At 42.1% G+C, this 27,659-nt stretch overlaps 1 protein-coding gene across 1 annotated transcript; it reads left to right on the top strand.

The window, feature by feature from the left end:
- LOC119452961 (mitotic spindle assembly checkpoint protein MAD1) lies at positions 1-27,565 on the top strand. The gene is made up of 18 exons (XM_037714922.2): positions 1-300; positions 2,623-2,777; positions 5,179-5,361; positions 7,891-7,943; positions 9,330-9,401; positions 10,284-10,365; positions 12,380-12,510; positions 13,867-14,040; positions 14,334-14,420; positions 16,127-16,271; positions 17,519-17,650; positions 18,318-18,403; positions 18,514-18,532; positions 19,664-19,786; positions 22,330-22,417; positions 23,729-23,919; positions 25,732-25,901; positions 27,454-27,565. Exons 1-17 carry the CDS (start codon positions 120-122, stop codon positions 25,894-25,896), a joined length of 2,067 nt encoding a protein of 688 aa, XP_037570850.1. The 5' UTR covers positions 1-119; the 3' UTR covers positions 25,897-25,901; positions 27,454-27,565.
- The last annotated feature ends 94 nt before the right edge of the window (positions 27,566-27,659 follow it).

Genomic DNA, 27,659 nt, shown 5'->3' with positions numbered 1-27,659 from the left:
TACGGTAACGCAGACGCAGCGCCTGTTTCAGCGGTGCTGTGGCATGTGATGCTGTGTGGTTATCGAGGTATTTTATTTATATTCGCATGACATCGTGCATGGTGTAGCGTGGTTTAGCCATGTCAGCCAGACGCGATAACAGTCGCGTGTTGCGCGCATTGCGTGAATTAGAAAACATGTTCGGTTCCCGTGAAGCGGATTCCAGTGCTGCCGATGACACCATTGCGCGTCGGCTCTCATTTGGTGAAAGCATCTCGGAAACTCGGAATGACTCTAGTAACAGCTCAGAAGCAAAGTCAGGTAAGTGCCTGCCGGCGAAATACTGCGGGTGTCTGCGTATCAAAAGCGGCTGCTTGTGGTGTAGTTGCTTCAAATCGTCCAAACAACTCAATGCATCGATTGCATCGCGAATAACGTTTGAACGTAAAGGCAAGCACGAGAAACTGAGATGCGTCATAGCAAGTCGTTTGTACAGATAGAACGCGAAATATGTGTGAAAACGACTGCAACACAAGCTTCATATCTTGCTTCAAATCGACAAAGTCGAAATAGCAAAATGTAGCAATGACATAGCGAAGGCAAATATGATCGACCGACTGACAAACTCTAGAAACAAACTTATATACAGAGGGGTGGGCGCAATAGTTATTAGGAAAACAAATATATATGCATCAAAATGAAAAAAAAAAAAAAGCGGGGGGGGGGGGGGGGGGCAATGTCGCAGGGCTATATTTCAGCTTCGGTCAAATTAGTGTCTGGTACAGTGTTAACTGAAGCCCCATAACGCACTCTCTACATGCATGTTCAATGGTGTAGCCCTGCATTACTCATGACGTAAAAGATTTATATGCTGAGGGAATGATTTTGTAGTCAGACGTTCTGGGGTGATTAGACGGGTCTGAAATTGTCATGATGTTCCATTACCTAGTATTAGAGTTATCACCCATTTACACCAGCTAGAAATAGTGTTGAGGTTCTATTGGACTATAACACTATCATGAAGATTTTTACGTCACAAAATATGACTCAGTCATTTGCACAATTTGATAGAGTAATACTGTTGAGCCGATGGTTAATATAGCTTAGAATTAGAGGAGCCTTGTGTGGCACCAAATTTTACAAGCCAGGAAGGTATTACAGAATCAGTAATGGGCACATACCATAAGTCATTAATGAGGAATAGAGCTGGGATATACAGGACAATGTGTAAATTTGTGAATACATTCAAATATTTTTTTTATAAGAATGTGGGCGTAGGCCAATTGGTGATTCATGATTAGGGAAGTTACCACAAAAAACACCTGGGACAAAGAAAGAGACAACACGAAGCGGTGTTGTTTTATTGTCGCTAAGATGTTGAGCCTGTTTTTGTCACTGAAAGCCATGTTTTATCCTCTTGCATTGAAGGAAATGGTAAAAAAAAACACACACACACACACAAGCCTGTGCTCTTAACCTGCCTCTCTTCCATTAAATGATATGCAGCTGGATGAGTGTTCCACTTTATTTACAGAGATTGGAGGCATAATTTTGAGTACTCGTTTTGTCACTCAGACGCAAGCACCACTTGCAATTGCACACAATTCTATCCACTCAACGTAAATTTTGAGAATTTTTTGCTTCTCGCGAGTCATAGAGCTTGCCTTTAGCAGTTTCAGTCGTTTCATTAATATGTACTACTCATGTATAACCAATTTAGCGAAAGTGAAACTTCATTGCAGTTGGTATTTAGGCATTCTTGACAACATTTAGCTAAAGAGAATAGAAATAGCGGCACGAACGTCTCTGTACGAAATTTTTTTCTGCACACAATAAGTTAACCCTTTCAGTGTCACTGACATACCAGTGTGTTTTTGTGTTTCTTTTGTGTGATGTCACTGACATCAGATAGGAATGTGAAGACCAGAAGACCATACTAAGAGAGTATTTGCCATTATCCATTTCACTTTTGCCCTTCTGCATAACTAAAAATAAACTGTTTTGTTCATTTTATAATATCCGAGAAAAAGACTCCAACGCTGGAGGTGCATCGCCTCCGAAAAAGAAAAAAAAAAACGACACTGAAAGGGTTAATGTCATCAACTCCCAGTGGAAGTCAGTACAAACTTCATGCGACTCGGATTTTTTTTTTTTTTTTATTCACAGAACTGCCATTTGCAGTTACTTGCATAGCAGATTAGTTGTTTACTTTTTATTTTTGCTGGTTTTCAGGTATCCTGCACATCCACACTCAAAAAAATTATCTGCAATAAGTTTTTCTATTGTGCTATGTATGTTATGCATCATATTTTTCTCACAATGATTTGCAATATTCAAACTGTGTATAACCTTCCATTAAGAATATCTGTACCCCGTCAATGCAATGCACTGTGCATTGGTGCAGACTGAATGTTGTTGTAACCCTCCTGCTGTAATGCCCTCAGGGGGAAATGTAGGTAATGAATAAATAAATAAGAAGTAGCCACTTACACCTCTACATCCACTCATTTGGAAGCTGCAGCTAGTTTTTCATACTGCGGGATGTTGCACGGCTGCGATTTCTGTAGGGTTGTTCGTAGCAAAGACACTTGTCAACTGGGCATTCACCATTAGGTGACCGCTTACTTACTCTTCTGTTTCCAGCTGATGCTGAAATTCGAGCACTAAAGGCAGAGTTGATTCACTGCAGAGCAGAGATCAGTCGACTCACCCTGCAAAAGAATGAGGAGGAGCCCGCACGAAAGACACTTGTTATTAGTTACACCCGAGAACTGGACACACTTCAGGAGCACTTACAGGTTGGTGCCACAGTTCCCATTGTAATAAATCATATTGTGTTATGTCATGGGTGGTTCTCCTGGGCAGTTTAGATGGTGAGGACGCCACTGTAGGCTTTAAAAGCTGTTTGCTTTTCTTATGAGTGGATAAGTACTCAGTGATGCAAATTGTGGCCACAATAAGCCTTATTCATTTCTATTTTCAGTAGCCAGATAGACTGCTAACATTCACAAAAGTAGTTTACATGTAGTTAGTGACTGGATTTGCCAGTACCTTACCGTCAAAAACATTTCTGGCATACTGTATTAAGAAGCATGAGTCACAACACACTATGGTTGCCTAATATCTCCTCCATCAAAGGTGGAGGAAATATTATGCTTTAAAAGCTTGCGGCCCTGTACGTATAAGCAATGCCTCATGACTTCAGTTATACCAGAGAGCTGGAAGAATTCTAAGAAGGGAGACTAATTCTAAGAAGGGAGATATTGAAGAATTAGAGGCCCATTAGCTTGCTTTCAGTATTGTATAAAATATTCAACTAAATAATTTCCAATAGAATCAATATTCAAGCTAATAGACTGGAGAGGCTTAAAAGTGAGGATCAACGGCGGATATCTCCACAACCTTCAGTTTGCAGATGACATTTTCTTGTTCAACATCAATAGAGACGAATTGCAACAAGTGATTGACGGACTTAACCAGAAAGCGTAAGAGAAGGGCTTAAGATTAATATGCAGAAGACAAAGGTAATGTTCAATAACTTGGCAAGAAAAGAATTTATGATCGTCAGTCAGCCTCTAGAGTGTGCAGGAGTATGTTTATCTAGATCAGTTACTCACAGGGGACCCTGATTATAAGAAGGAATTTTATAGAACAGAAATGTGTTTGAGTGCATATCCAGGCATTACCAAATCCTGAATGGGAGTTTACCACTGTCATTGAAAAGAAAAGTGTACAATCATTGCATTGTACTGGTGCTAGCATATGGGACAGAAATTTGGAGGTTAACAAAAAAGCTTGACTGAGAACAAGTTAAGCGCTTTGCAAGGAGCAGTGGAACGAAAAAATGTTGGCCGTAATGTTAAGATACAGGAAGCTAACGGTGTGGGTCAGAGTGCAAACAGGGATAGCTGATAATCTAGTTGACATTAAGAGAAAAAAAAATGGATCTGGGCAGGCTATGTAATGTGTAGGGCAGATAACCGTTGGACCATCAGAGTTACAGATTGGGTGCCAAAAGAAGGGAAGCACAGTCGGGGATGGCAGAAAATTGGGGGGGTGGTGAAATTAGGAAATTTGCAGGCACAAGTTGTAATAAAAAGACAGGGCTAATTTGAGATGGTTGGGAGAGGCCATCGAGCTGCAGTGGACATAAAAATGGGCAGATGATGATGATAGTTGTTGTGCCCCAGCCATAAATGGGCTACTGAAGCTATACAAGTGAGGAGTGCTGCTTCGTTCCATAGTGGACTACAGCAGCCTTTCTTTGTACTGGCCATCTCTTGAAGTGCTTCAATCACTGGAGCACACGTGAAGAACCTGAAGGACATCTCCATCGAAGTCATGGTCCCATTTGACGTGAAATCTTTGTTCACATGTTGTTGAGTACTACAAAGTTGAGTGCAACAACCCGTTAACCTCCCATGCATCCTATGTCAGTGATCTTCGTCATCTCTTGGACGTCTGTCCTTACAGCACATATTGTACTTTTAGTCAAGTGTTTACAGATTTGTGTTTGAGACATCTGTGGTTGCCTGTCTCGGGGAGTTGCGCCAGCCTTGCCTTGGAAGTGTTCCATCTGGCATTGTTTGCTTGATATGTAGGCTCATTCTCCACAGGCTTAATGTTGCAAGCTTGAAAGGGAAAATGGTCAACCACTGCACTGTAGTACGAAGCTACAAAGGAAACTCTTATGATTTTCTTAGAAAGAAAGACAAGGAGTTAATGAAAAGTTTGACCTGATCCAGGATGGCAGTAGATGAAAAGCTCAACCTGATTCAGGAATTGAAGCTGGAACAAACGCCTTTCTGGGGTGGTTGCTCTACCATCTGCGCTAACCAGGAGACTAATAGATCGTAGAGCCATACTCGGTTTCCCTGTGCTTCAAGTTGTCAATTTAAATTGGTTCAGGGATTGTGATATGATAGAATTTCTGTGTTTCATGCATATTTGAATAGGGGAAACCAGAGTTGGCCCCAAGGTAAGCTACCTCTTAATGGCATAAGATTAAAGGCCTCCTGGTGACATGCCGTACGGTTTAATGCTCTCCACATTATGGCAAGAGCTTTTGCTCCTCAACTTTAGAGCGAGGCCATTTTCCTAGGTACTTGTCGCTGTTTTGTTTTGTTTTTCTTTTTTGTCAAAGATGGCAGTTCACTTTTCTGTGAAGTGCAGATATACGTAAATGGCTTGTTTCTGCAGAAAGAACGAGACATAAATGCCGAGCTGAAGCAGCAAGTGATCAAGGCTCTGGAGAAAGATGCCGAGAATAGGGCAGAAATCTCGCAGCTGCGACAGCAGACGAAGAACCGAGTGTCAGAACTGGAGGAGCGATTGCAACGTTCCCAAGCACTAAGCCTCGAACTTCAACAGCAGCTGGACCAGGTAGGCAGTCGGGATGTGTCGCATAGCTCTTTATTTCTCTATATGTGGGTGTGTGTCACGTTGTGGATGCATATTGACACACTTGCATTGTTTATCCTGCTCCGGTGACCTTTTTTCACTGGCTAACTTATCACTTGGCTCAAGAAGCACCTACATGTGTGGGAACGTTCCTCAATGTTGTTGCTGTTTATATAGTGAAAGGATCTTGTCAATTGACTGTGCATTGTGCATTGACTGTGCATTTTGAATAGTGTACATTCTGGAATGTGAGCAAGAACCAGCAATTACCCTGGAATGCACAACGAGTCACGTATATATAGCCAACATACTTGACCCCTAGATCAGACCTCGGGGACCAACTATCTTGCTCAGCATTATTGTGGTGCTCCAAGTGTCATTCTTTTTTCTGGGCCCAAGTTCAGCCATTAAAGAGCTAGCTTCTTAACTCGCACTTTTGGCAGTGTCTTCTTCACCGTCACAAAATGACGATATTACCTGCAGGCACTCTGCACATGCCAAGAAAGTGCATCAAAGGTGCTGTTGAAAAAAATATTTAAATTATGTCACATACAACTTAAAATGCTTCTTGCTGGACCTGTGCTGCAAGTTTGAATACAATATGCGTTAAGTGTCTTAGCAAAACGAATTGTAAGGTAGACAGTTGGATGTATGCTCTTCGAGTGTGTATGTTGTCATGTACCAAGTTTACTTCTGTCATTATTTTTCGCAATGTTTGAACATCATGCATACTTGCATAATGAACGCACTTTTTTTCTGAAAATTAAGCGTAAAGTTGGGGGTTCATTATGCGGGGTAAAATTTTGAGCTTTTTTTTTTCCGCGGCCACTTCTAAAAAGTCGCAGTGTCACCCAAAAGATGAATCATCGATTGCAATATAAAATGCCTAGACAGCTATATGAAGTAAGGATAGTAGTTTTATCAGCCGTATAAACTTGCAAACATTCGCTAACTATGTAAATTAACAAGCATGGTGGCAGCGCGCACAGGCAAGCATGAACACATCACACTCGATGATCGCGGACACTCGCTGTCAAAATGCTGGCGTGAGCAAGTGCAACAGTGAGCAAAGTGACCTTCGTGCTGTGTATCGCTTCAACACAAACTGAGAGGCAAGAACAGAGCACGCTCAAAGGTATAAGCTGCCGCGGCACCTAGAAAATGAAAAAACGCACTTCTTGATTGGAAAGGGGGGGGGGGGTTCATTACACGAGTGCGTTCATTATGCGAGTAAATACGGAATTTGTTAAGTGCCTGGATGGGAGCTTCCCAAGTATTCTATAGCCATGACATAGTTTGTTTCCATATCTGACGTTCCTGTAGTAGAGTTCTCGCATGGAGTTCAGGTTCTGTAAAAATGACAAACCTCACTGAATAATTGAAAACTTATAATCCGTTAAGTCTGTTCTGCAGCTATATGCTTTTCATAATTTTGAAGATGCGAGAATGGGATGAAACAAAAATTTTCAGAGGACAGAACTAACTGGCACCTGAAAGAAGTATGAGATTAGAGACAACAGCACAGTCTAGATTGAAAACATGCTAGGTGGTGCTGCAGCATGTTATCATTGCTGCATGTTGGCCATGTTATGCCTTTTTAAATAGATTACAAATATAATATCTTCATTGTACCACAGCTCATGGACATAACCGTTTTTCAAGTTGGTTCTCATTATGTGTGCTCACGAGCATGAAGCAAATGAGATAGCATCAAGTGGGCGTCCTTATCAAGCCGCGATCTGGCTCGCTTCAGTCTTACCCGACGGTGAGACACAAGCAGTCACATCGCCCATGGGCTGTCTACTAAGGGCGTGACAGTTACACTCTTCAACAGTTCAGTTCCACTTTCCTGTGTGAAATTGTTCGAAATTCTAAGCGTCAACCTTTTGGATTTCTGCAACTGTTTGTAAATTCCTCGGATGGCATGTTTCAAGCCTTCCATCAAAATCAGTCGTAGGGATCTTCTGAATAAAAATTTAATTAGTCTAGTTTGCCCATTTGTGCAATTTCTATTGAGTGATACTATAATGTATGCCCCTGTGATAAAAGCAATCCTAAAGAAATCGCTTAATTATTATATGTTCCCTATTTTTAAGTCATTTCGTGCACATTCTGTGAAACACTCAATATGTTGCAAAAAGTGATATTTTGACTGCTTCATTGATCATCCACAGTTCTGTCTCGAATGCAACTGGATCACCCACAGTAACAACTGTGTTTTAGTTTCAGCTCACTGTGCAACTTTTTTTTTTTTTTCTTTAACTGCAAGGGAGGCATAATGCTGAGAGTTATTTTCGCAGCTTAAAATACTTTGCAGCATTATATCTGAATATGGTGGTTAAAATACAAATTGTTGTCAGGCACTGTGCACCAATGCAATTATTCTGCATTGACTGCTTGAAAAGGCAAATATCAGCAAAGCCTCCGTTGTATTAATTGTGCGGTTAAAATTCAAAAGAAAACCAATGAGCTTGTATAAAGGAAGACCTATTTTATCTCTTTCTCTGGCAGACAAGAGAGAGTGCCCAGGAAGCCACATTTGCACTGGAAGAAGAGGTCCAAAGGTAGTCATCTGGTTAACAAATTCACTAACTGCACACTGGACCATTTCTTGAAGTATCTGGGTGCGTGCGATGTCTGATTTGTTGTTTAACACTTATGCACCAAATAAATTGTGCAAACATAGGCTGGAGGTTTTTCTGTCAGTGATTGGATAGAGGTGATTGAGTGGTGCTTTTAGTAATTAGTGCTATCACCATGTGTGTGAAATTAACAAACTTTCTAATAGCAATGTGTATTTATTTTTATTTTTTCTCGCTTAAAAGCTGGGCAGTGTGTGTAGGCTGTCATGGTAATTTTTCTACTGTCAGTTTATGAGCTACTCTGGGTCAAAGCAATCGACAAAGGCTTCTACTAGTTGCTTCTACTAATTGAGATAGCTACTCTTTCAATATGTAAAACTGTAAACTAAATTGAACTTAATAGATCACATGGAAAATTAAAACAAGTTACCAGAATAGAGAAATAATAAAGGATAAATTTAGTGCCTATGCAAATCCCTTGATTGAAATAAAATTGAAAGGCAACGTTTCTGGCCTAAAGGGGCCCTGAAACACTTTTTGAGCGTAGAAAGAAAACATTGCTGATTTGTCGTAGAGGCTGCTGTGAACATGTGAGCCAAATATTATTACACTGCATGCAGCAGGGAATTTACAATCTCCTGTCAAACACAGCGAAAAATTGCTTGCTTTCGCTTACGCAATGGGCGTCGCATCAAAGCAACTGTCCCACCAACACTATTGGCTAACTTCATGATCGCAAGAGCATTCTCAGTAATACATAATGCTAATTTTGTGTTAAATAAATTCATAATATCTAAGTCTGCGATCTCAAAAAGACAGCAAAGTCATTTAATCTTTGTACTCCACGTAGCTGAGTAAGCTGCGTGTGGCCACCGAAATGGCAGCGGCGTGCTGTGTAGCATAGTCAACCACGGCCGCCACAGGTTGCCACAATGCTCAACTTTTGGCTGGGAATTTGCTCGGTTGGCTTCTCTGCTGTGTAGCTTCCAGCGTGCTAGCGGAGAAGAAAAGAGAGGGAAGGCCAAGTATCGGTGCGATAACTCCACTTATAGTTGAAGAATTTGAAAATTTTTCTGCCATGAGATTCCTGCGATGTCGTCCTTTAATAGTGAGGCTATTTTATCATTAGTTAGAAAAGCGCTTCAGGGCCTCTTTAAATTGGATCGGATGGTCCTGTGTGTGGTGTTGCCTGAAAATGCATGCATTTGAGCAACAGTGTGCTACGTGCATGGATTCAAGCAAATGTGCTTGCTAGTTTGCCACCTCTGGGTGGCTTCTCATCAATCTCTTAATCAAGCCACTGTGGCATGCTTCTTGGTGCAAGCAGTGAGTGTAGTGCATTATGTGTCCGATTTTTTCATTTCTAAGGCTTTCAGCAAGTCAATTGATGCTGCGCACCTCTCTTGAAGAAGCCAAGGATCAAGTTGAAGTACTCAAAAGGCTAGTAACACTTCTGTTGTGCTCAATTTCTCTATGACTTCTCACATTTTTTTTTAAATTCATGTCAGGGGGCTGCAAATTCTGGTGGCATGAGCCTGAAAAGTGATTCAACACTGCACTGGGCTCGGTGAGCTGGTTTCAAGGCAGCATTTTTTTTTCTTGTTCAACAATGTTACCTTGAATCTCTCTCTGGCTGTTGAACAAACTATTTTCCTGCATACTGGTGAAGAAGAAATTGCGGTCACTGGCCAAGTCAAGATGAAAAAACACAGAGGCATTTCGGAACCCGTACGAGTTTCTTGATCACACTAAAGTGGGCAAGAGCTATGTGTTATTCTTTTTAACCAATATGCGACGTAATGAATGAATGTAGGTAGCAGGCAGATTTCCATCTATTCTGCTGATACCCTATGTTGATTCTGTTCATATATTGCGTATATTTAAGTTACTCAGGTAGTATGGTCAGCCGTCTCACACTTGCACGTATTGCAACACTGCTTTGTTTTTTTTTTTGCGACACTTTCTATGAACGACTTCATGTATTATAACTAGAGCTTGTATAGATAAGGTTAGCCAAATCATGTGCTATTTGCACACCTTTGTGCTTCCAGTACTCGAGGTTTGGTAGTGTTGCCGGCTATGTATTAAACAAGATATGCATACTTCAGTTGACTTTCATGCATGTCATAATATTCCAGCTCTGCCTGGCGAAATTTTTTAGTCGATGGGATAGCCATCTGAATAAGTTCATTCCGTAACTAACAATTTTCATTTTTTAATACTTAGCTCATTAACACAACCAGTGGCCCATGTTGCGAGATACCTGTGTTGCTGCTTATGGCGCTGCCTTGTGTGTGACTGTATTTCTTGTCTCTGATGCAGACATATCCGTGAGAAGGAGCTCCTTATCTCCCATTTACAAAGTGAAAATTCTGAGGTTCGAAAGGCGGAAACCAAGGCTAAGGTAAGTGTTTTTTTCTTTCTGTTGGTTATCGCTAGTTGAGTCAGAGGCAGGGTAAGGTTCTGCTTCACTTTTCGCTAGCCTAATTCCTTCCCCTGTAATTAGGTACAATACTTACTATAACATCGACATAATTGGGAATGTTTATGCATTAAGAGTATTAAAAGTTGATTCACGTGTACTGGCAACTGGAAGTTCAAAATGTTTTTGTGAGCAAACTCACTTGTCGCAAAACATTCAATGGTGAATGGCTGCTATGAGCGTCCCCTTTGAAACAGGGCAGTGGGTTGTGCCAATAAGGCGCCAACAAACAGTGGGCAGTGTACGGTCATCAAGCTCATTTTCTTATTTTGCCCTAATGTCTTACCTATCTTTTTATTTGGGCACCGAAGTACCACCTATTATGTACAGAAATATCTGTTAAGAATGCGAAGCTTTGCAGATGTACATAGAACTTTGTTCATACGATCCCATTACGTACGATTTCCCAGCGCCAACGTTCACAACTGGGAACACAAAAAATGGCCCAATATGCTTACGCTTCATTTTTACTGGCTAATGTGTTCCCAGAAAACACAATCTTTTGGTACCAATGTTCAGTACATATGTGGCCAAACAGCAATCGTACAATGTGTTTCCCGACTGCTAGATCCTATGTAAGCAAGAAAAGGCGCACATGATCAAGAACAGTAGACACCTGCCGCGGCAGCTTCCCCGCTATATTCGCCCACCTGTCTCCTGTGTAAACGCCGGCGCGCATTCAGTTACCTATTCCGGTACCAGCAAATCTCTTCTCGGGTCGTCCGCTGTTGCCGTCAACCCTGTTGCAATAAGCATCTTCACATATCTGTTTCACAGCACGTGGGGCGTAGTGCACACTTTTAATGGGCGATAACCCAAACACGCCCGTAGTTCCCTGCTGCAGGTGGCACGAAGTGAGCGTCATGTTTCGTTCTGGCAGCATCGTAGGTATCGTATTCTGGCGTTCCCCACTAGCTCGATTTCATTTCGGTTTCTAATCACCATCTTAAAACACTAAACACTACGAAAACGACAATGTGCAACTCGGGTCGCTTGGCCCCACCAACTTGAAGCGCATTGGCATCTCATGTCACAACAATTTGCGCCTAGTGGGCACGTCAAAACTTTGTGTTCAGAAGTAGTCAAAATTAGCGAGACCCAATGGCTATGACACCGATAAGAAGGGTGGCCAAATTTTAATTCCTACACGGACAGCCACAGCCGAACGTGAGCAGACGATAGTTGACTTCTTCCAGAAGTATGTCATTCTTATCAAAATTCAAAAGCATATTTTCGCTTACTTCAGTCCGTTTATTAAACTGCATCAATACATGGTAACAGTAGGAAAAAGCAGACTGATCCAAACGCCCTTCTTGATCAATGTCAGCTATTGGCCAATAGGAGCCATGTATTGGAATCTGCTACATGAGGAAATATGTCAGCCAGAAAAGAGTGAGAAGGAGGCTTCTGTCAAAAAAAGAGTGTTTAAAGTAAAGGTGACTTAGCGCTTCCCTTGTATGCTCCACACGCCGCGCACAACTCCAAAATTCGGCTGACATGTTCACAGCAGCGTATGCTATCCGCAGACTGTGTTTTTTCTTCAAGCCCGAGAGTTGTTTCAGTACCCCTTCAACTGTTGTGTGCTGCTGGTTACTCTGTCTTGATGTGAACGTTACCAGAGTGACACAGGTGCCCTCTGAAATAGCACAGCTGACCACACAAGTTTTCAGGGCATGAAATTCGCGAAAAAGTTACATTTCCTTACAACTTTTCCACACAGCCTGAAATTTAGCTGAACAATGTGGTGGTGGTATTCGTAAGTATCCACTGCACCTTCGGAAACAGGTGCAGTGGCTACAAAAAAAAAAAAAAAATTATATCTCGGATCTCACGCGGCAAATACGTTTGTGGTTGGGATATTTCATGCTGCTTGTATTCCTTGAAACTTGGACAATTTATGTGCTGAGGTTATCATTGCGGCTGTCTCCTGTTCTAGGAACTCCAACGACGCCTCGAAGACCTGAAGGAAACAGAGAAACTCTCACGCATAATGAAGGATGAGCTGAAACGACTACCACTTGTAGAAAAAGAGCTGGCAAAGCTTCAGGAAGAAGTTGAGCAACACCGGTTAGTTGCTGTGATTCTACATTCAGTCATCGAATAGAGTTGTTACACCTCGTTCAAAATGTTGAGTACCCAGAATTTGGGGGGAAAGAGGTTCAAGAACTAGTAACTCCTTTAAGGCTCTTGACAACCTCGGCTTCTCACGAGCGATTGCCACTGTTTGGCTCACTACAAGCTCACCTCGTCATGAAAATTCCACCACTTTTTTTATGGCTCGGGACAAAAAGAGACTGTGAAAGAATGTTTTTCCTTTCACAACATGTATTGCAGTAGCTGTTCTATCTGCATTGCTATGAAGCTCTATCACGCAGTGGCGCACCAACGGGGGGGGGGGGGAGGTTGTAACACCCCCTTGAGGCCGAGTTTACCCCCCCCCCCCCTTTTGTTTAACGCCTTTTCTTTCTTTGCGCCTTTGGGTACTGCAACTAAGATGTAAGACGTGTAATCACTTGCAAACTTGTGCAAGAAACGCATTTTTAACAATTTCCCGTGAATAAATTGAAATTAGTGCTGTTTAGATGGTATTGGCAAACTGAGGCAAACTGTCAACCTCCCCCCCCTGGCAGAGATCCTGGGTGCGCTACTGCTCTCACACTAGGTGGCAGCCACATCTGTTGCTAGAGTTACTGTGTATGCTCCCACAGAGAGCAGAGTTATGCGTAGGTCCGTCATTGTGCACACAAAACGAACTATTCTCTTCAGGGAAAGCCACATGTCACATTCGGTGGAGCCAAAGCTCGTCGCAACACCAGGGATCGTGGAGAACCTGCGTGGTCAGCCAGTTTTATTTGGGACACCCGGAGACCACTCTATTACAAACTCAACACAACTGATCTATTGTAGTTGTTCGATTTTTTCTGGACAAATAGAATTATCACCCCTTGCATATACTGAGGATGTCTAGCACAGGATCGTTCACTGAGCACAGGGCGGTGGTGCCATCTGTCGAAACGCATGCCAATGAGCAATTTTTAACGATCACAGGGTACTAAAAAAAAAGGGTTTATCGTGAAATATTTGCTCTGAAAGAAATAAAAGCAAGATACTGTAGACCAATTTCGAATGCAGTTGCTAGGGAATTGGTTATTAAAAAAGGCGCCAAACTGGGGTGATGCGGTGGCGCTGCCATTGCCAAGTTTTTTTGCCTCTCTTTAGTTAGGGTTTCATGTTGCTTCACGGTTGCTTCTTGAACCACGCGACCATGCTCAGCAAATTGAAGTGCAAGCAAATGAAAAACGAACGTGGAACTCTGTTTCTGCAGGAGCATACACAGTAATTCTGCATGTTGCAATAGAGTGCTAAGATATAATGCGTATGTTGCCATGGTGTTTCTTGTAGAACATTTTGCCTTCCTCACAGGCGGGCGCGCATGAATGTGCACCTAATACAGGAACGCCTGTTGGCAGCACAGCACAACTCAGCCAAGGTGAAAGAACTGCAGACACTCAACAGTCAGCTACAGGTGAACGTGGAGCAGCTTCAAGAACAACTGGAACAGTGGAAGGAGTTGGCTGCTGAACCACATGGTCTCACGTAAGTATCTCATGTGCGGATGACACAGACTGCACCCCGTTGAGTCTCATCTTCCATTTTGTTTTCTCAAATCTTATGCCTAATCTGTTTGGAGCTGTTTCAGGCAACCTTTCTTTCCTCTGGCAGAGTGAAATGAAGGCAAAATTGGTGCAGTATTTTGTTTCCTGCAGGAAACGGAGTGCTTAAGGAATTTAAACAAACGTTTAATGCGAGGCAGTTTTTTGTGTTCTGTTTTTGAGAAGCCGATGTTAACCTTTTATAAATTTTCTTTCTCTGCTTCTCTTTCCTTCCAGGAGTCCGAGAGCAGTTCTGCAGTGCCTGGCTGACCTGCGGCACTCTGAGCTAGCTCTGACAGAACGACAGTCAAAGTTATTAGCAGAGTAAGTACATATAGTACTCATCTGCACCTCAGCAAAACTGCCCTTGTTGGAGCATTATTTGTCGTACGGTATTCGTTGTAGTACGACTATCAGCTTAGCGTTGTTGTTTTCTGTAATGCATTTTAATTGGCATGAAAAGGAAGCCAGTCGATGCAGAGTAGATTTACAGAGCACAGGTACGCTAGTGTGGTGCCATCTTCATTGCCAATCATTATCATGCTACATTACCATGACCAATGACATCACATTGCATGGATTGTGAGCCCCAAGAGTGTGGAATTTGACCTTGTTATTAGGAGTGCAGGACACCGCTCCGGTGACTTTTCACTATTCCTTAACAAAGTATAGGTACAGTAACCTGCTGCACCCATCGTTATTGTATCCCCCTTACAACTAGTGTATGCGATGGTACATGCGATGGTACTTATAAGCACATTCAGGTATCCTTCAATAAAATATCAGTTGAGAGTCAGCGCCGTGTTGTCATTTTTCCTTCCTTTTGTCCGTGTCTTGTTTGCGCTGTTACGATCCTTACAATGGATTATTATCGAGATCAGTTGTTTGTGTTGACGCTGTTAGGCCTGAGACGCCACCGAGAGCCGCGAAATTGTTTTAAGTTTTGCCCACCAGATGGTGCCACGGTATTTTACGCTGGCAACATGGGACAGATTTCCACTGGGGATGATAGCATATTAAAGCTATATCTAGATAAAACGTTGACCTCTTGATACATTTGAGATTTCTTTACGCACACATGATAGCATTTATTCCCACAACAATGTATATTCATCGCTACTCTTTTTCGCGATGTTGCATTCATGGGGTTGCTCCATGCTCCACGCCGTGACACGACAGCGCAACAAAGTGTGCTGTCACGCCGCTTGTCGCTGTTGCTTGAATGTCGCATGCATGCGATTGGGCCTTAACTCTTTCCGTACCGTGCCCATTGAGCATCGTTATTCCGCTATCGATGGTTTGAAACGTCACTTTCGAGACCTTCCGCGTCGCTCACGGACACTCTGCGCCATCGGACGTGAAGGAGGAGCACTGTATTTTTGTTTTCTGAGCAGTTCACATTCGTCCTTCTTGGCGGTGATTTTTAAACGCCCTCTGAAGTTTCGCTATTGTCAAAGCAGAACGTAAGAATGTCTGGCCGCAGCCCGGCACGCCCAACTGTAGTGCTTGCAGTTAAATTTTTGTAGCAGAATACCTGTTCAATGAAAAGTTTAGATTTTTTTGGAGGTAGTGCCTATTAAATGGCAATATATTTTGTATATCTCATAATTTTCGTTACATTTTTTTTCCTAGTAGATACAAGCGTGTCTTTACAAACTTTGTTCAATTTTATCCCACAATCTTGATTTTGACAATTTATATCTTTTTCATGACCATACATCTTGTTACCAAAACTTTTATGCATGAAAAATGCATTCATTCTGCTTTTTGTTTATGTATTACATAAAATATTTAGTGCAGTAGCTCCTTTAGAAAAAGAAATATGGCGTAACCTGCAAAAAAAAAAAAAGCCTATTTTCCCCGGGGTAGGGAAAGAGTTATCTGAGCGATTCTTTCCGACTTTCATTAGTTCGAATTTTGTATAATTTGAATTTTCGTAGCATCCCCGCGGAATTCAAGTTAACGAGCTTTTACTTTATTAGTTATTTAGTTAAGCAATTATTTGTACATACTTGCTTTCTCTTGTTCAGAAATGAGACACTGCGGAGCAAGGCGGAGACCAACAGCCAGGAACTTCGACGAACAAATGCCAAGCTTGTGAAAGTCCAGTCGCAGTTTGATGAGCAGACAGCATTGCTGCGCAGAATGCAGAGACGCCTGCTTCTCTTGGGGAAGGTGCTGTCCGTGTTTCTTTCTTTCTTCCTTCCTTTTTTACTTTGTGCTTGTGTATTTCTGGTGTGAGAATACTACTGCCAGAAGCTCTGAAGGCCTGCTAGTACACTTATTAGGCATATCAATGCTCAAACGGTAACAGGAGACAGCGGGTGCACGCGTGTAATACATACTGCGTCCCGTAAAAGCGGCCCTTTCCACACTTAGTATGCTTCACCACAATGCATTGCGTATGCTTCACCGCATGACACCGCTGAGTTTTGAGAACCTGCATTATGCAACGCTTGACCCTTGCAGTGCTTTCTGCACTTCGAATCCATTGGCAAAGATGACAAAAGCGGAGTAGGCACCATTGCTGACTGCAAGGAATTCTTTCAATAAAAAACAGGGTACTGAACAGCAGGAACTCGAGAAGCGTTTGATGGGGGGCTAGTTGGTAAGACATTTAGGAAAATTATAACTGCGCTAAAACGAGACACGAGAACGAAGTGGACAGGACTGTCCACTTCGTTCGTCCTGTCCACTTCGTTCTCGTGTCTCGTTTTAGCGCAGTTATAATTTTCCTAAATGAACAGCAGGAAGTTTGGTAGCGAACGTCGAAGCAGCTAGGCCTAGCATTGCTGCAGTGGCTACCAGCGGAGCAGTGTGAGCAGGGCTATGGCTACCAGCGGAGCAGTGTGCGAGAGCGGTGGTGGCTTCGATTAATGCTGTTTTGATCAGACAGCAAAGGATGTCAGTGTCAGAAAGTACAGATGTCCTTATACATTGGCTCTATAATGTACGTGACAGTGCCGCGAAGGCATTTGAATTATCGTGCTTATCCAAAAAATCAGTCAACTGTATTCTTACAAGAGAAGCTTTGTTCCTTTCCCTCTTGGTTTTTCTCATTGACTTTGTAGTGGCCATTGTTTATTTATTTTCTTTTGTACAGAAAACAGCAGCTTTTCTTTTCTTTTTCTTTTTTTTTTTTTTTTTTTGTACAGAGAACTGTTTGCGGTTTGAAAACTGAGCCTGTCCTATACAGCTGTCACATCGGCACTTTTGAATGTGTTCAAGCCCGATTGGGATCGAATTCCTCCATTTCAATTAGCTTCCTTCCATAAGCTTGCACAAAGGAACCAGTCGCTATCTAAAAATTCAATCCCATTTGGGCTCTACAGTGATTGAAATTGCCTGTGTCACTGGTAGTACATATATGATATGACTTCCCTGTTTTTTACAAACAAACTTGCTTCTGTTTTTTTCGTCAGGAGAGGGAAGCTTACCGGGCCATGATAGAGAGCTACCAGAAAGAAGCTGGCCCTGATTGGCCGGCTGCAGCTGCCAAGCAGATCCAATTTCTGGAGAATGTACTCACAGACTATCGCCACTCCCTGGAACAGGTGGGCGTGCGCTTTTATTCTGCTTTGACAGGTACGCATGAAGGAGGTAGAGGCATTAAAGATTCTATTGCTTTTTCTTTTAATGCAATTAGCATTCTTAGGATACTTCATGCGCTTTCTGGGGGCTAACTGCGGGCCTATCTATGTCTGTTATTCCTACTGTCCGGAACCGAGGGGTCGCAGCGGAGCACCAGAGCAAGAGCAGCAACCACAACATAAGAATGTTGTTAGCGGTATTTTGAATAACAAACTAGTGTTGTCCGCATAGTAGTTTATAAACATGCAGTATTGCTGTCAGTGTTTGTTACGTCATTTATGTACATGTTGAATACATAGTAAGGGGTCTAACGTATTTCCTTGCGGAACACCACTGCATAGCGACTGCAATCAGGAAAGAAGTGTGACGTCATCATTTGTAAAGTCACCACCTTCTAATAGCTGTGTGTTCTTTTTTTTAAGTACGCTGCTAGGATGTTTTAAAGTATTAAACACAGCTAAGGATGTTTTCGAGGCTATGTGACACTTTCATGTCAGCATATCTTGCTGGTCAGAGGTTGTGTTATAGAATCAAGTTTCAAGTTTTCCTTCCTCTTTTCTCAATGCAAACTCAATGCAAAGAACGTTGCAACATTCTTTGTGAGAAATCATGTTGTTGGCTGTTTTTCAGGTGGACAAAGAGTTACAGGAGCTGCGATGTCAGAGGATGTCGGATTGTACTACAGCCAGCGTTCAGGTGCAGACAGACGACATTCAGTGAGCGCTTGTCTTTTTTTTTTTCATTCTTGACGTGGCCACAATTTTGCGCCTGCATGTGCAAGTGTTCTAACCTGGACCTTTATTGGCTCCTTTGTTCCCCACAACAGATTTGCCGATGCTAAGCCGGTGAGTGGATGTATATTTTTCCTTTCACAACACAGTAGCTGTACAATTTCATACATACCAGGCGACCACTATGAAGGTGACAGAGATTCCTCTCAGTGGTCGCATTCACAAACAAGAAATAGTGTGTCACACATGAAAACAATACATAGGTATGTGTATTTAATTTGATGCAAAATTAAATCTTATACTCTTATGTTGCAAAATATGACATAATTATTACATTGAAGGCATTCGAGTCCTGAATCAATTTACCACCAAACTAGTGGATTAGCACGTTTCTGTAACTAGCAGCGACAGCGCACCACTTGCACTTGTGGCCATAACACAGTATGTCGCTTACCGGAAGCACCAAGTTGCACAAACAAGTGATTTGACCTAGCCTTAAGTCTGCAAGTTGTGTTTGTAATGTATGATGTAGTTATTAATTAAAAAGTGTCACAGATCAATAACAACCACCCTTGGAATGCACGGAATGAGGCTGTTATGACCTGACTGCATGGAAGCAGTAGTGTGCCATCCAACTTGCTTTACTAAAACACTTTACACATATTATTCAAACTTGCAGCACACGTCTAATCAGAAGTATTTCAAGATGTGTGAGACACATTTTAAGAATCATTACTTTCATCAGTGATTTTGCTTTTGATGCACTATATTTGCGTGCACAACTGTACACAGAGCACCTGAAGGACATAAGCAGAACATAGCCGATTTTTTTAGCACTCCTTCTGCTGTCGGCCTACTTTGCTCTTCTAGCTATTGGCACACAATTATTTGTTTATTCTGCCTTAAAAATGTACTTTAGCAGTCTTCTTTTTTTTTCCTATAATTTATGATGCTACAGAGGCAACATGGTGGCAAAGTGGATTACCAGTAGTCTTATCACTGTAATGCTTAAAGTCAGGGCTGCATAGGTTTCTTATTTCCTTTAATGCTACAAAAATAAGGCAGCAAGGAGGAATATCATTGCTGCTGTACATTTACTGTGCCTGTAAATTGGCAGGTAGCATTATTAGCGTCCCCCACTTATCATGTAGTGCATTATGCTCGTTGCACTTCTTTGCTTACTTTTGCATAAGAAACTAAAACATGCAAACATGCTTTTGTGACATGGAGAGTGTCGTATTCTAGGAGGATCCAAACTACCGTGTGGTGCATTTAGCAGAGAATCCTTTGGAGATGGCTTTCCGGCAACGCATGGAGAACGTGAACAAATTGGAAGAGGAGAACGAGCGGCTACGTGCAAGGGTCAAGGTAACTGTGACACAATGCATTCTCTTTTTTATTGATTTGGTTATAGTACTGAGCGCTGTATATAGAATACAAGGTATACATGACTCTTGTGGCTACCTACTGCTGGCATTTCCATTGTTATGGCAGAACGGGACACGCACATTGTTTCACTGTTGCAGTAAAAGGTGGCACCACTGTACCATTCCCATAAATTCTCAATTTTGTCTGGTGTCGTCATAGAAGACGCATGCATTCACTCATTCTGGGTGAAAGAGGCAAGTAAAAGTGTCAAAAAGAGGCATTAAACTGCAAAATGCCATGTCTGTGCATAAACAAGGCAAATTAAGCTAGGAGAGTCAAGTATCCTCATCATCAGCCTATATTTATGTCCACTGCAGGACATAAATATCCTTGGCACTAATATTTATGCAACATTCGATAAGGTGCAGTCATTGATTTAATTCATAAGAATTAAAGTGAGAGGGCACTGTGCCTGTGGTCAGCCTTTATGTGCACAGGCAACTTTACATGCTGCTTAAAGATAAGCACCCACATAGAAAATAAATAGCTTGGCCACTGATAGAGTGCATGGGTTGACCCGAAAAGTTAAGGGGCACAGTTGCTTCGTGCCAATCATGTGACACCAGAATCTTGAACCAAGAAAGAAAAATAATACTGGTTCGATTTGTGTTCACATTCAATGTGCTCCAATTTTGTACCAGCTTAGTTCTGGTTTGGAGAAATTAAATATTAATAAACCAGCTTGCGATCTGGTTCGTTGTGAACTTGTCGGTCAATGGTTATACTTTCTTTAATTTTAAGTGTCGAAAATGTTGGAAAACACGTTCGATGCAGTGTGAGTTATCCTGTGCCTCCAAGGTTGTTGGCAGGTGACATGTTGGCAGACAACTCAGTGCGATGCCTTGACACATCCATTCTTGCACTTCCCTTTCAAGTGCTTGTTTTTGTCCTCATCAATACTGAGTACTATAGCCAAGCTGTGGAAGATGAAGTCGGATGTCTTTTGAGATATATAAGCATGCGGAACTGGTACAGCCAACGTCCGATTTTTCGAACTCTCTAGAGGCCGCGAAAACGTTTGAAAGATCGGCAGTTCCAAAAAAACTTTCGCAGAGACACTTAAGACTGCTTACACGTGGGAATACGAAAGCATTATACCATTTGTCGACCTCGTAAGGTCATGAAAGCACGCACTAGGCAGACTTTCAGTCAGACAGAACCGTGGAGCCACCGTGACATCAGGGAAGCATGTTCGTCTTGCACTCCGGAGGCCCGGGTCCTGGTGCCGATCCTGGTCTTTTCTTCTTCTTTTCTTCTGCGATCTTGAATCTTTTCTTTCATTCTTGCGCTGTTTGCCATATTATGCTGTCCTACCAACAAGTCTAGCCAAAAAACATATTTTTTGGCCAGTGGCAATTTATGAGAAAAATAAGGGCAACTGAGAGTCTTGATTTACTATCAGTTACGACCATTTGAAGCTAACAGACAATGAAGTGAGGGAATGCATAGTGGAAAAATAACTGTTCTGTATAATTGAAATTTAGAAATAACATCTTCGGCATTGCGCCTGGGCAGCAGCTATCTTCCTGTGCACTTATTGGGTATTAGTGTACTAGGTCTAGCCCTGGGAGCGTTAGCTAGCGAAATGTGCTTGTTGCTTCCCAGTCATCTTTGCACGCTAGTGGATGCTTCTATACAGCAAAAAAAAAAATCTATTTATTTATGCTGGCATCCAGCAAATAGCTTTGTTCGAAATCAGGTTTGCAGCTGTCTTTCTGCGCCCTTACGAACTGCCGATAAGCCGAGTGATCGCCGGGAACATAAGAGCAGGACACGAAGTCATGAACTTCCTAACTGTGCATCCACAGCAGTCTATCAGAGCTGCGGTTACCCTGCTTAGCGTGTACTGTAACGCCAGTTTCCATCAGACGCACATGCTGTTGTGCGAGGACTTTGTGGCATCAGAAGGTTTAGATGCTGTGGTCAGTGGGGCTGCTGTGTGATGTATATTTGCTATCTTGTCTGATGGTTGCGAGGCACCTTTGTTGCCAAAGGGCATTGCGCGTAGTTTATTGTAACGCACCAATTTGCCTTTCCAGTTTAAAAAAGCTTCACTTAAACTGATTCCCACAGAGCAAGGGATTGGCATGATTTTTCTTTTTTCAAATTTTTTTTCAAGCAAAGCAAGCAACGATACCAAGTGCTTTAATGAACAGTGCAGACCAAGAAATGTGATCATGTTATCAAATCTGTGGGCAAACAGAGCGATGGTCAGTGCAAAGGTATTATGGTATTATGTTAGTTATTATGTTATCATCCATAAACAGAGCGAGCTCAAGTTGCACCGATTCTTTTTGCCAAACGGCGCACATCGCACAAGCTTTCGGTGGAGCTGACCACGTAAGACTCCTGGGGCAGGACCTCCTCCCCGACCCCTTTCCACACAAGTGCAAAAATTAAAGCTCCTTGATGCACAATTGACAGTTCCTGCATCAAAATGAGTAGTGGCGTTCTCTCAGTTGGCACACTGTCTACATTGGCAGGTCCTGGAGGAGTTTGGCTGTGTTCAGGACGTCACTGCTCAGGTGCAGCTCAAACTGGACCAGGATGGTGCACTTCCTGATCGAAAAAGTGAGCCACTCCGATTTCCTCTTGTTGGGAAGTTCCTCGGGCTGTTTACAGCAGTACTGACACAATGGCTTTGTCTCATAGGGTTTTTTTTTTTTTTCTTCTTCTTCTTCTCGGATAGCTGCCGACTCTGTAATTATTGTACGAGGTATAAATAACGCCAGATGCCATTGTGTATAAAGGTGTGTACATGGGTCGGCAGAATACATAAGCATATACTCACTCGGCAATATTTTTGTGGGCTATGTACTCACTCACACTCGTGGGCGCTCACTCACTTTCCTACTCGCACTGTCTCATAATCGCTAACATTCAGCCGCATTCCTGGTCGCGTTCATTCATACTTACCAGCGCAGACTCATACTCGTACTCGCATCCACTCAAAATCAATGTCACTTGTTTTTGTTTGCACTCACACTTAATGAGTTTACTCACTTCTCAATGTTTTGTACGATCTGAAAATATCTTGAATTAATCAGGGTTGAGCTGCACTGTATAGTTATTAACAAAATTTCTGCCAAACAGAAATTTTTTTTTACTCTTCATGGTGTTAACAAAAAGATTGTGAAATGAAAAAAAAATAATGAAGTTACCTATTAAGATATTGACATACTGAACAAACAGCGCAAACAGAACTACGAGAAGACGACAGCACGGGTGCAACACGTCTTCTCGTAGTCCTGTTGTCTTTACTGTTTGTTCAGTATGTCGATGTTCAACCAACTAGCCCAATTCAACACTTTTTAAGCGAAGCTTTATAGGCTCACAAATGTCGGCGGTGGTGGTGGTGTCACGCTGAAAAGTGCGCGGATCCTGATGATAGTGCAGAAAGGGTCCAAGCTCAATGGCACATACCAGGGACAAAAAGGAAAGAGAGAAAGGAAAAAAGAAAGAGATAGGAATAAAAAGAGAGAGATAGGAATAAAAAGAGAGAGGGGGGGAAATAGAGAGAACGATAAATAGAGAGAGAAAGAAAGAAAATCATCACGAAGGTCAGATACATGGCCAAGCTTCGCTTACTCCCATTTTCTCGACAGGGGAAGGGCTGGTGATTTTTGTTGCCATGTTACCAGTTAAGATAGTGCCTCCTATGTGATAAAAAAAAAGAAATAATAAAAAATGTAAAGATCTTTTTTTTTTCTTTTTGTACTCGCACTTATTTTAGCAAAATCGCGAAAGAAAAGGGTGTCTGCTACCATTGTCTATCTTACTTCTTCATCTTGTTAGTGTGTGCTGTTCTTGCTTGAAATACCTGCATGCCTTGTGAAAACAGCTACAAAAAAGTGCAGATCTAGAACGGTTTGCCTCAAACAGGCCTTCAAGAGCAGCTGGCATCCGCCGAGGCCAAGAACAGACGGCTTGTGGATGCGTTTCGCCGAACCAGTCAAGACTTTCGGCATGGCTGCTACGCATTGACTGGCTACCGTATTGATGTGCTGAGTCAGGGTCACTACAAGCTTACACACATGTATGCAGACTCTCCCGACGACTACCTGCTTTTCCAGGTAAGCAGTGAATAGGGAAATTTTCTAATCTAATCTGATCGCATTGAATATTTTCTCATTCCTAAACAAAGTGAAATAGAAGGCTTGTGTGAAGTTCATTCGGTGATAAAAGAGAGGCTTATTCATTTATTTGATGCATGTAATGCACGTGTAGTCAAGTCCCCTTGTCGAAGCGTTGAATTCAGCGACATTCCTTTTTCTAGCACTATTGATCACTGTCACCTGAGGAGCTTGTAGATGAGATACAGCTGTTTTCAGTTTTCTAGTGCAGATACAGTGATAAAACAAGGGATCAGAATGTCAGCAGATGCGTGTAGAGGGATGTGTTCATTGAAGGAGGGAATTGTGAACCTGCAACATCACAAATTGTTTTAAACAGGTGCAACTATGGTGGCACAGGTTAAACAATTTGCCTAAATTGAAACAAATGACAATATTGAATGAGGAATTCTCTAATTGAATAGCAATGGCTATTAAATTCTTATTCAAAATTTTAAATATTTTAAAATCTAAGCAGCATTACAGTGTGTGTATTTCTTGTGTGAGGAATGCTGCTTGCTGGGAGACAGCCAGACCACACCTTCTTTGCATGTGCGCACACCCTGTGTGCACACCCTGCCTGAAAATGAGATGTCACTTCAGTGTCACTGATGATGCCCATTCTGTGATAACTCGCAGAATGGGCATCATTGCATAAACTCTGTACAGACATGCAAGGGATTGCAGATTTTATGATGCTGCCACGTAATTTTATGGCAAATCCCAAGCTTTATCCAGAATTGTAGGGAGTACTGCAGGTCATCTGCAGTTTTCATGCCATTTCTTTTTCAGGCAACTCAGCATTTTAAAAACCATGGCAGTGAGGTCACTGTAAAGTACGTAATACAATTCAGTGCACTGATATATCGGCCAATATACAGTGTTTTAGAATCAATAATGCAACCTGGTATTATTATGAACTGCACTTTGACAACTTTGCAACTCTCCTGTGCAGTAAATTGAGACTAGGCATGAATTTGATATATTCATTTGATATATTCATTTGATTTTTAACAACTCTTAGTTCTTCAAGGTGGTTGCAACCTGAAATACCTAGTGCTTTTTTTTTTAGTATGTCATCGCATACTATTAGCTGCAGTTTTGTCTCAACATTAAGCTCTGCCATAATCTTTTCCATGCATATTTAACGTCCACTTAAATCCTGTTTGCAACAAATGGCCATCTCAACAAAGCTAGTACAGTACTTTGGCCTTTGTGATAAACTTTTGGACAGGCCAACAACGTCTGCGATGATTGGCAGCCCTGTTTGGAGTAGAACACCCAGATTTCCCTATGCATCCCTCGTCTGCAATGACTTGTTGGCATTTTCGCGTGTTGCTTAACCAAATTTTGAGCCTCTCTTTAGCACCAGAGCTTCCTTCTGCCTATTCTTTACTTTTGCATGTCATTAAGTCTGGCTGCACATTTCAGTAGCAGCACTTGCATTGATAAAACTCATTGTATCCATTGTGCAAGACAAGTTGTTCTGTGGGAAGATCTAAAAGCAGTTGTATGGTAGCACTCAGGAATAAAAAAAAAAAACTCTGAAGCTCATCAAAGTGATCACTGCCTTAAAACAAATATATCGCAGCTTATCTTCGATAAGGTTAGAGTAAGAAGCCCCAAGGATGCTTGAAGCCAGTTGTCAAGAGAGCCACGTCACTGATTGATCCGTCATACCGGGTAACTCTGGTGATTGCCGTATTCAAATTTAGAAAACTCTTTGGGTACACAGTGCAGCGTAGGAAAGCTGCTTTGTTGAACTATTTCTAGAGTGCCCAGCAGAAGATGAATGTCCTGGAGACGGATTATCTGCGCCAACTTCAGGGACTGGCAAGCACTTACCTCGAGAAGTACGACAGCATCCCAGCTTTTCTCAGTGCTCTAACACTGAAGCTTTTTGCACATCAGAATGACCTCGAAGACTTACAGCTGTGAATCAGGTATGCTCAAGTGCACTGCCTTTTGACATTGCATTCCTTTATTTAACCCTTTTTGCATGGGCAGGGAACCCAGCCCGTTGCTCAACTTTTGTCAATTCTTTGCAGTGGGTTTTGTTTCTTTCAGTTTGTGATGGTCCTGAAGGGTTGCTCTGCTCGTTGTGAAACCACCACTAGGTGGCACAAAAGAGCTATGTGCCCCTAGAATAACTAAATTAGCATCATATCCCACCTTTTTCCTCTCTCCTAACAGTGCCAGGAGCACTGTCTACACAAGCTCTACAGGGAAACCCCAGCTGCAGTTTTGTCCACCAATTTATTTTCTGCACTCTGCATTTGTTTGTACTCCACACAGTATAAGCCTGGTCATCAATTGTTGCTTCTCTGAACACAGAGCATCACATGGAAACGCAATCATGACAGATGACAATATTTGTTTGGGAACAAGATACACTGCATAAGATGTAAACTTTTGTTTAAGTGTATCAAACACTTGATAGCAGACTTGAAAGCAGAAGAGCAGGGGGCATAACATCTTGAGGACATCGCAGACAGATATTTTACTAAGTAGAACAGACCAGTTACTTTTAGAGTAGAATTGCAGAAAATGCACTCATAGTAAACATTCAGTGGCAGACTTGAAAGTGGTTGCACCATTTATTGAGCATTTGTCGCATCACCTTATTACAACAAGGAGTTCCTTGTCATTGCTGATTACTCTCACTTTCATTGGTACAAGCACACATCATGGATTCTTTTTCCTCTGGCTCATTTCTTATGACAAATTGCGCTGACTGGCCAACCCCAGTTATAGTTGGGAGGCAGCATGTTGTTTTATCAGGTGTCTATAGGTCAGCAACTTTTATGGACCTGACATTGGAGGAACGGGAGTATTTGATGAAAAATGTGATTCCTTTCACACTATTTTCTATTCCTTTCCTATCAACCACCACTCATGATTGGCCAATCCTAGTGATAGTGTAGGCAAAGTGATGATGAGACCAACAACAAGTGGTCATTAAATCATTAAAAATAGCATCATTAAATCATCCCTGGTGTTTCTATGTGCACTTGAAAGTGGCAGTGTGACGAACGAATCAATAAGTGGTTATTAACTACGTGCACTTTGTGCTTGAACAGTCTGCATTGCGATTGCCTGCTGCATGTGTAGTGTTTGTCAAAAGTTTCAAAGCACTTACATGAGCTGCAAGATGGTGTTGGGCATAGTAGTATCCTCAGTTCTCTAAGACGCACTACCCCTCTCAGCCTGTGGCGCTTTGGAACACCGAATTGGTTGGAATTTACAGGAGGAGTGCCAAGAGAAGGGATGTGTTGTCAAGGACAGCAAAGAATTCAGTGGTGTGATCAAATTAGGAAACTTGCAGGCACATGGATGGGGGCAGCTGCTGCAAGACAGCGGTAGATCACTGGGAGAGTCTTGCAGTGTACATAAATAGGTTGATGATGATGTTGGTGCACAGTGTCCATGAAACCTTCAGCAAACTGTTTTTATTGTGGTCAGCGTGATAAGTTACCCTTTCTCTTTCTTTTTCAGAGAACCTGGTGCATCAATGTATAATTGTTGCATAAATTGTGTCGTCCAGTCAATTGCCTTTGTAACACTCCATAAGAGCAAGCTTTGGTTGCAATAAAATCCATCCAGCTCTGCTGAAGTCTGAATAGATATAGTCATCATGGTTTGGGCGGATTTGTTTGAAAGAAAAGGAATGCACACAAGTTTGATGATGATTATCTTTGGGG

The sequence above is a fragment of the Dermacentor silvarum genome, chromosome 5, assembly GCF_013339745.2.
Source record: "Dermacentor silvarum isolate Dsil-2018 chromosome 5, BIME_Dsil_1.4, whole genome shotgun sequence".
NCBI lineage: Eukaryota > Metazoa > Arthropoda > Arachnida > Ixodida > Ixodidae > Dermacentor > Dermacentor silvarum.
Note: the sequence above shows the minus strand (reverse complement) of the source record. Positions and strands in the feature narration are given on the sequence as shown.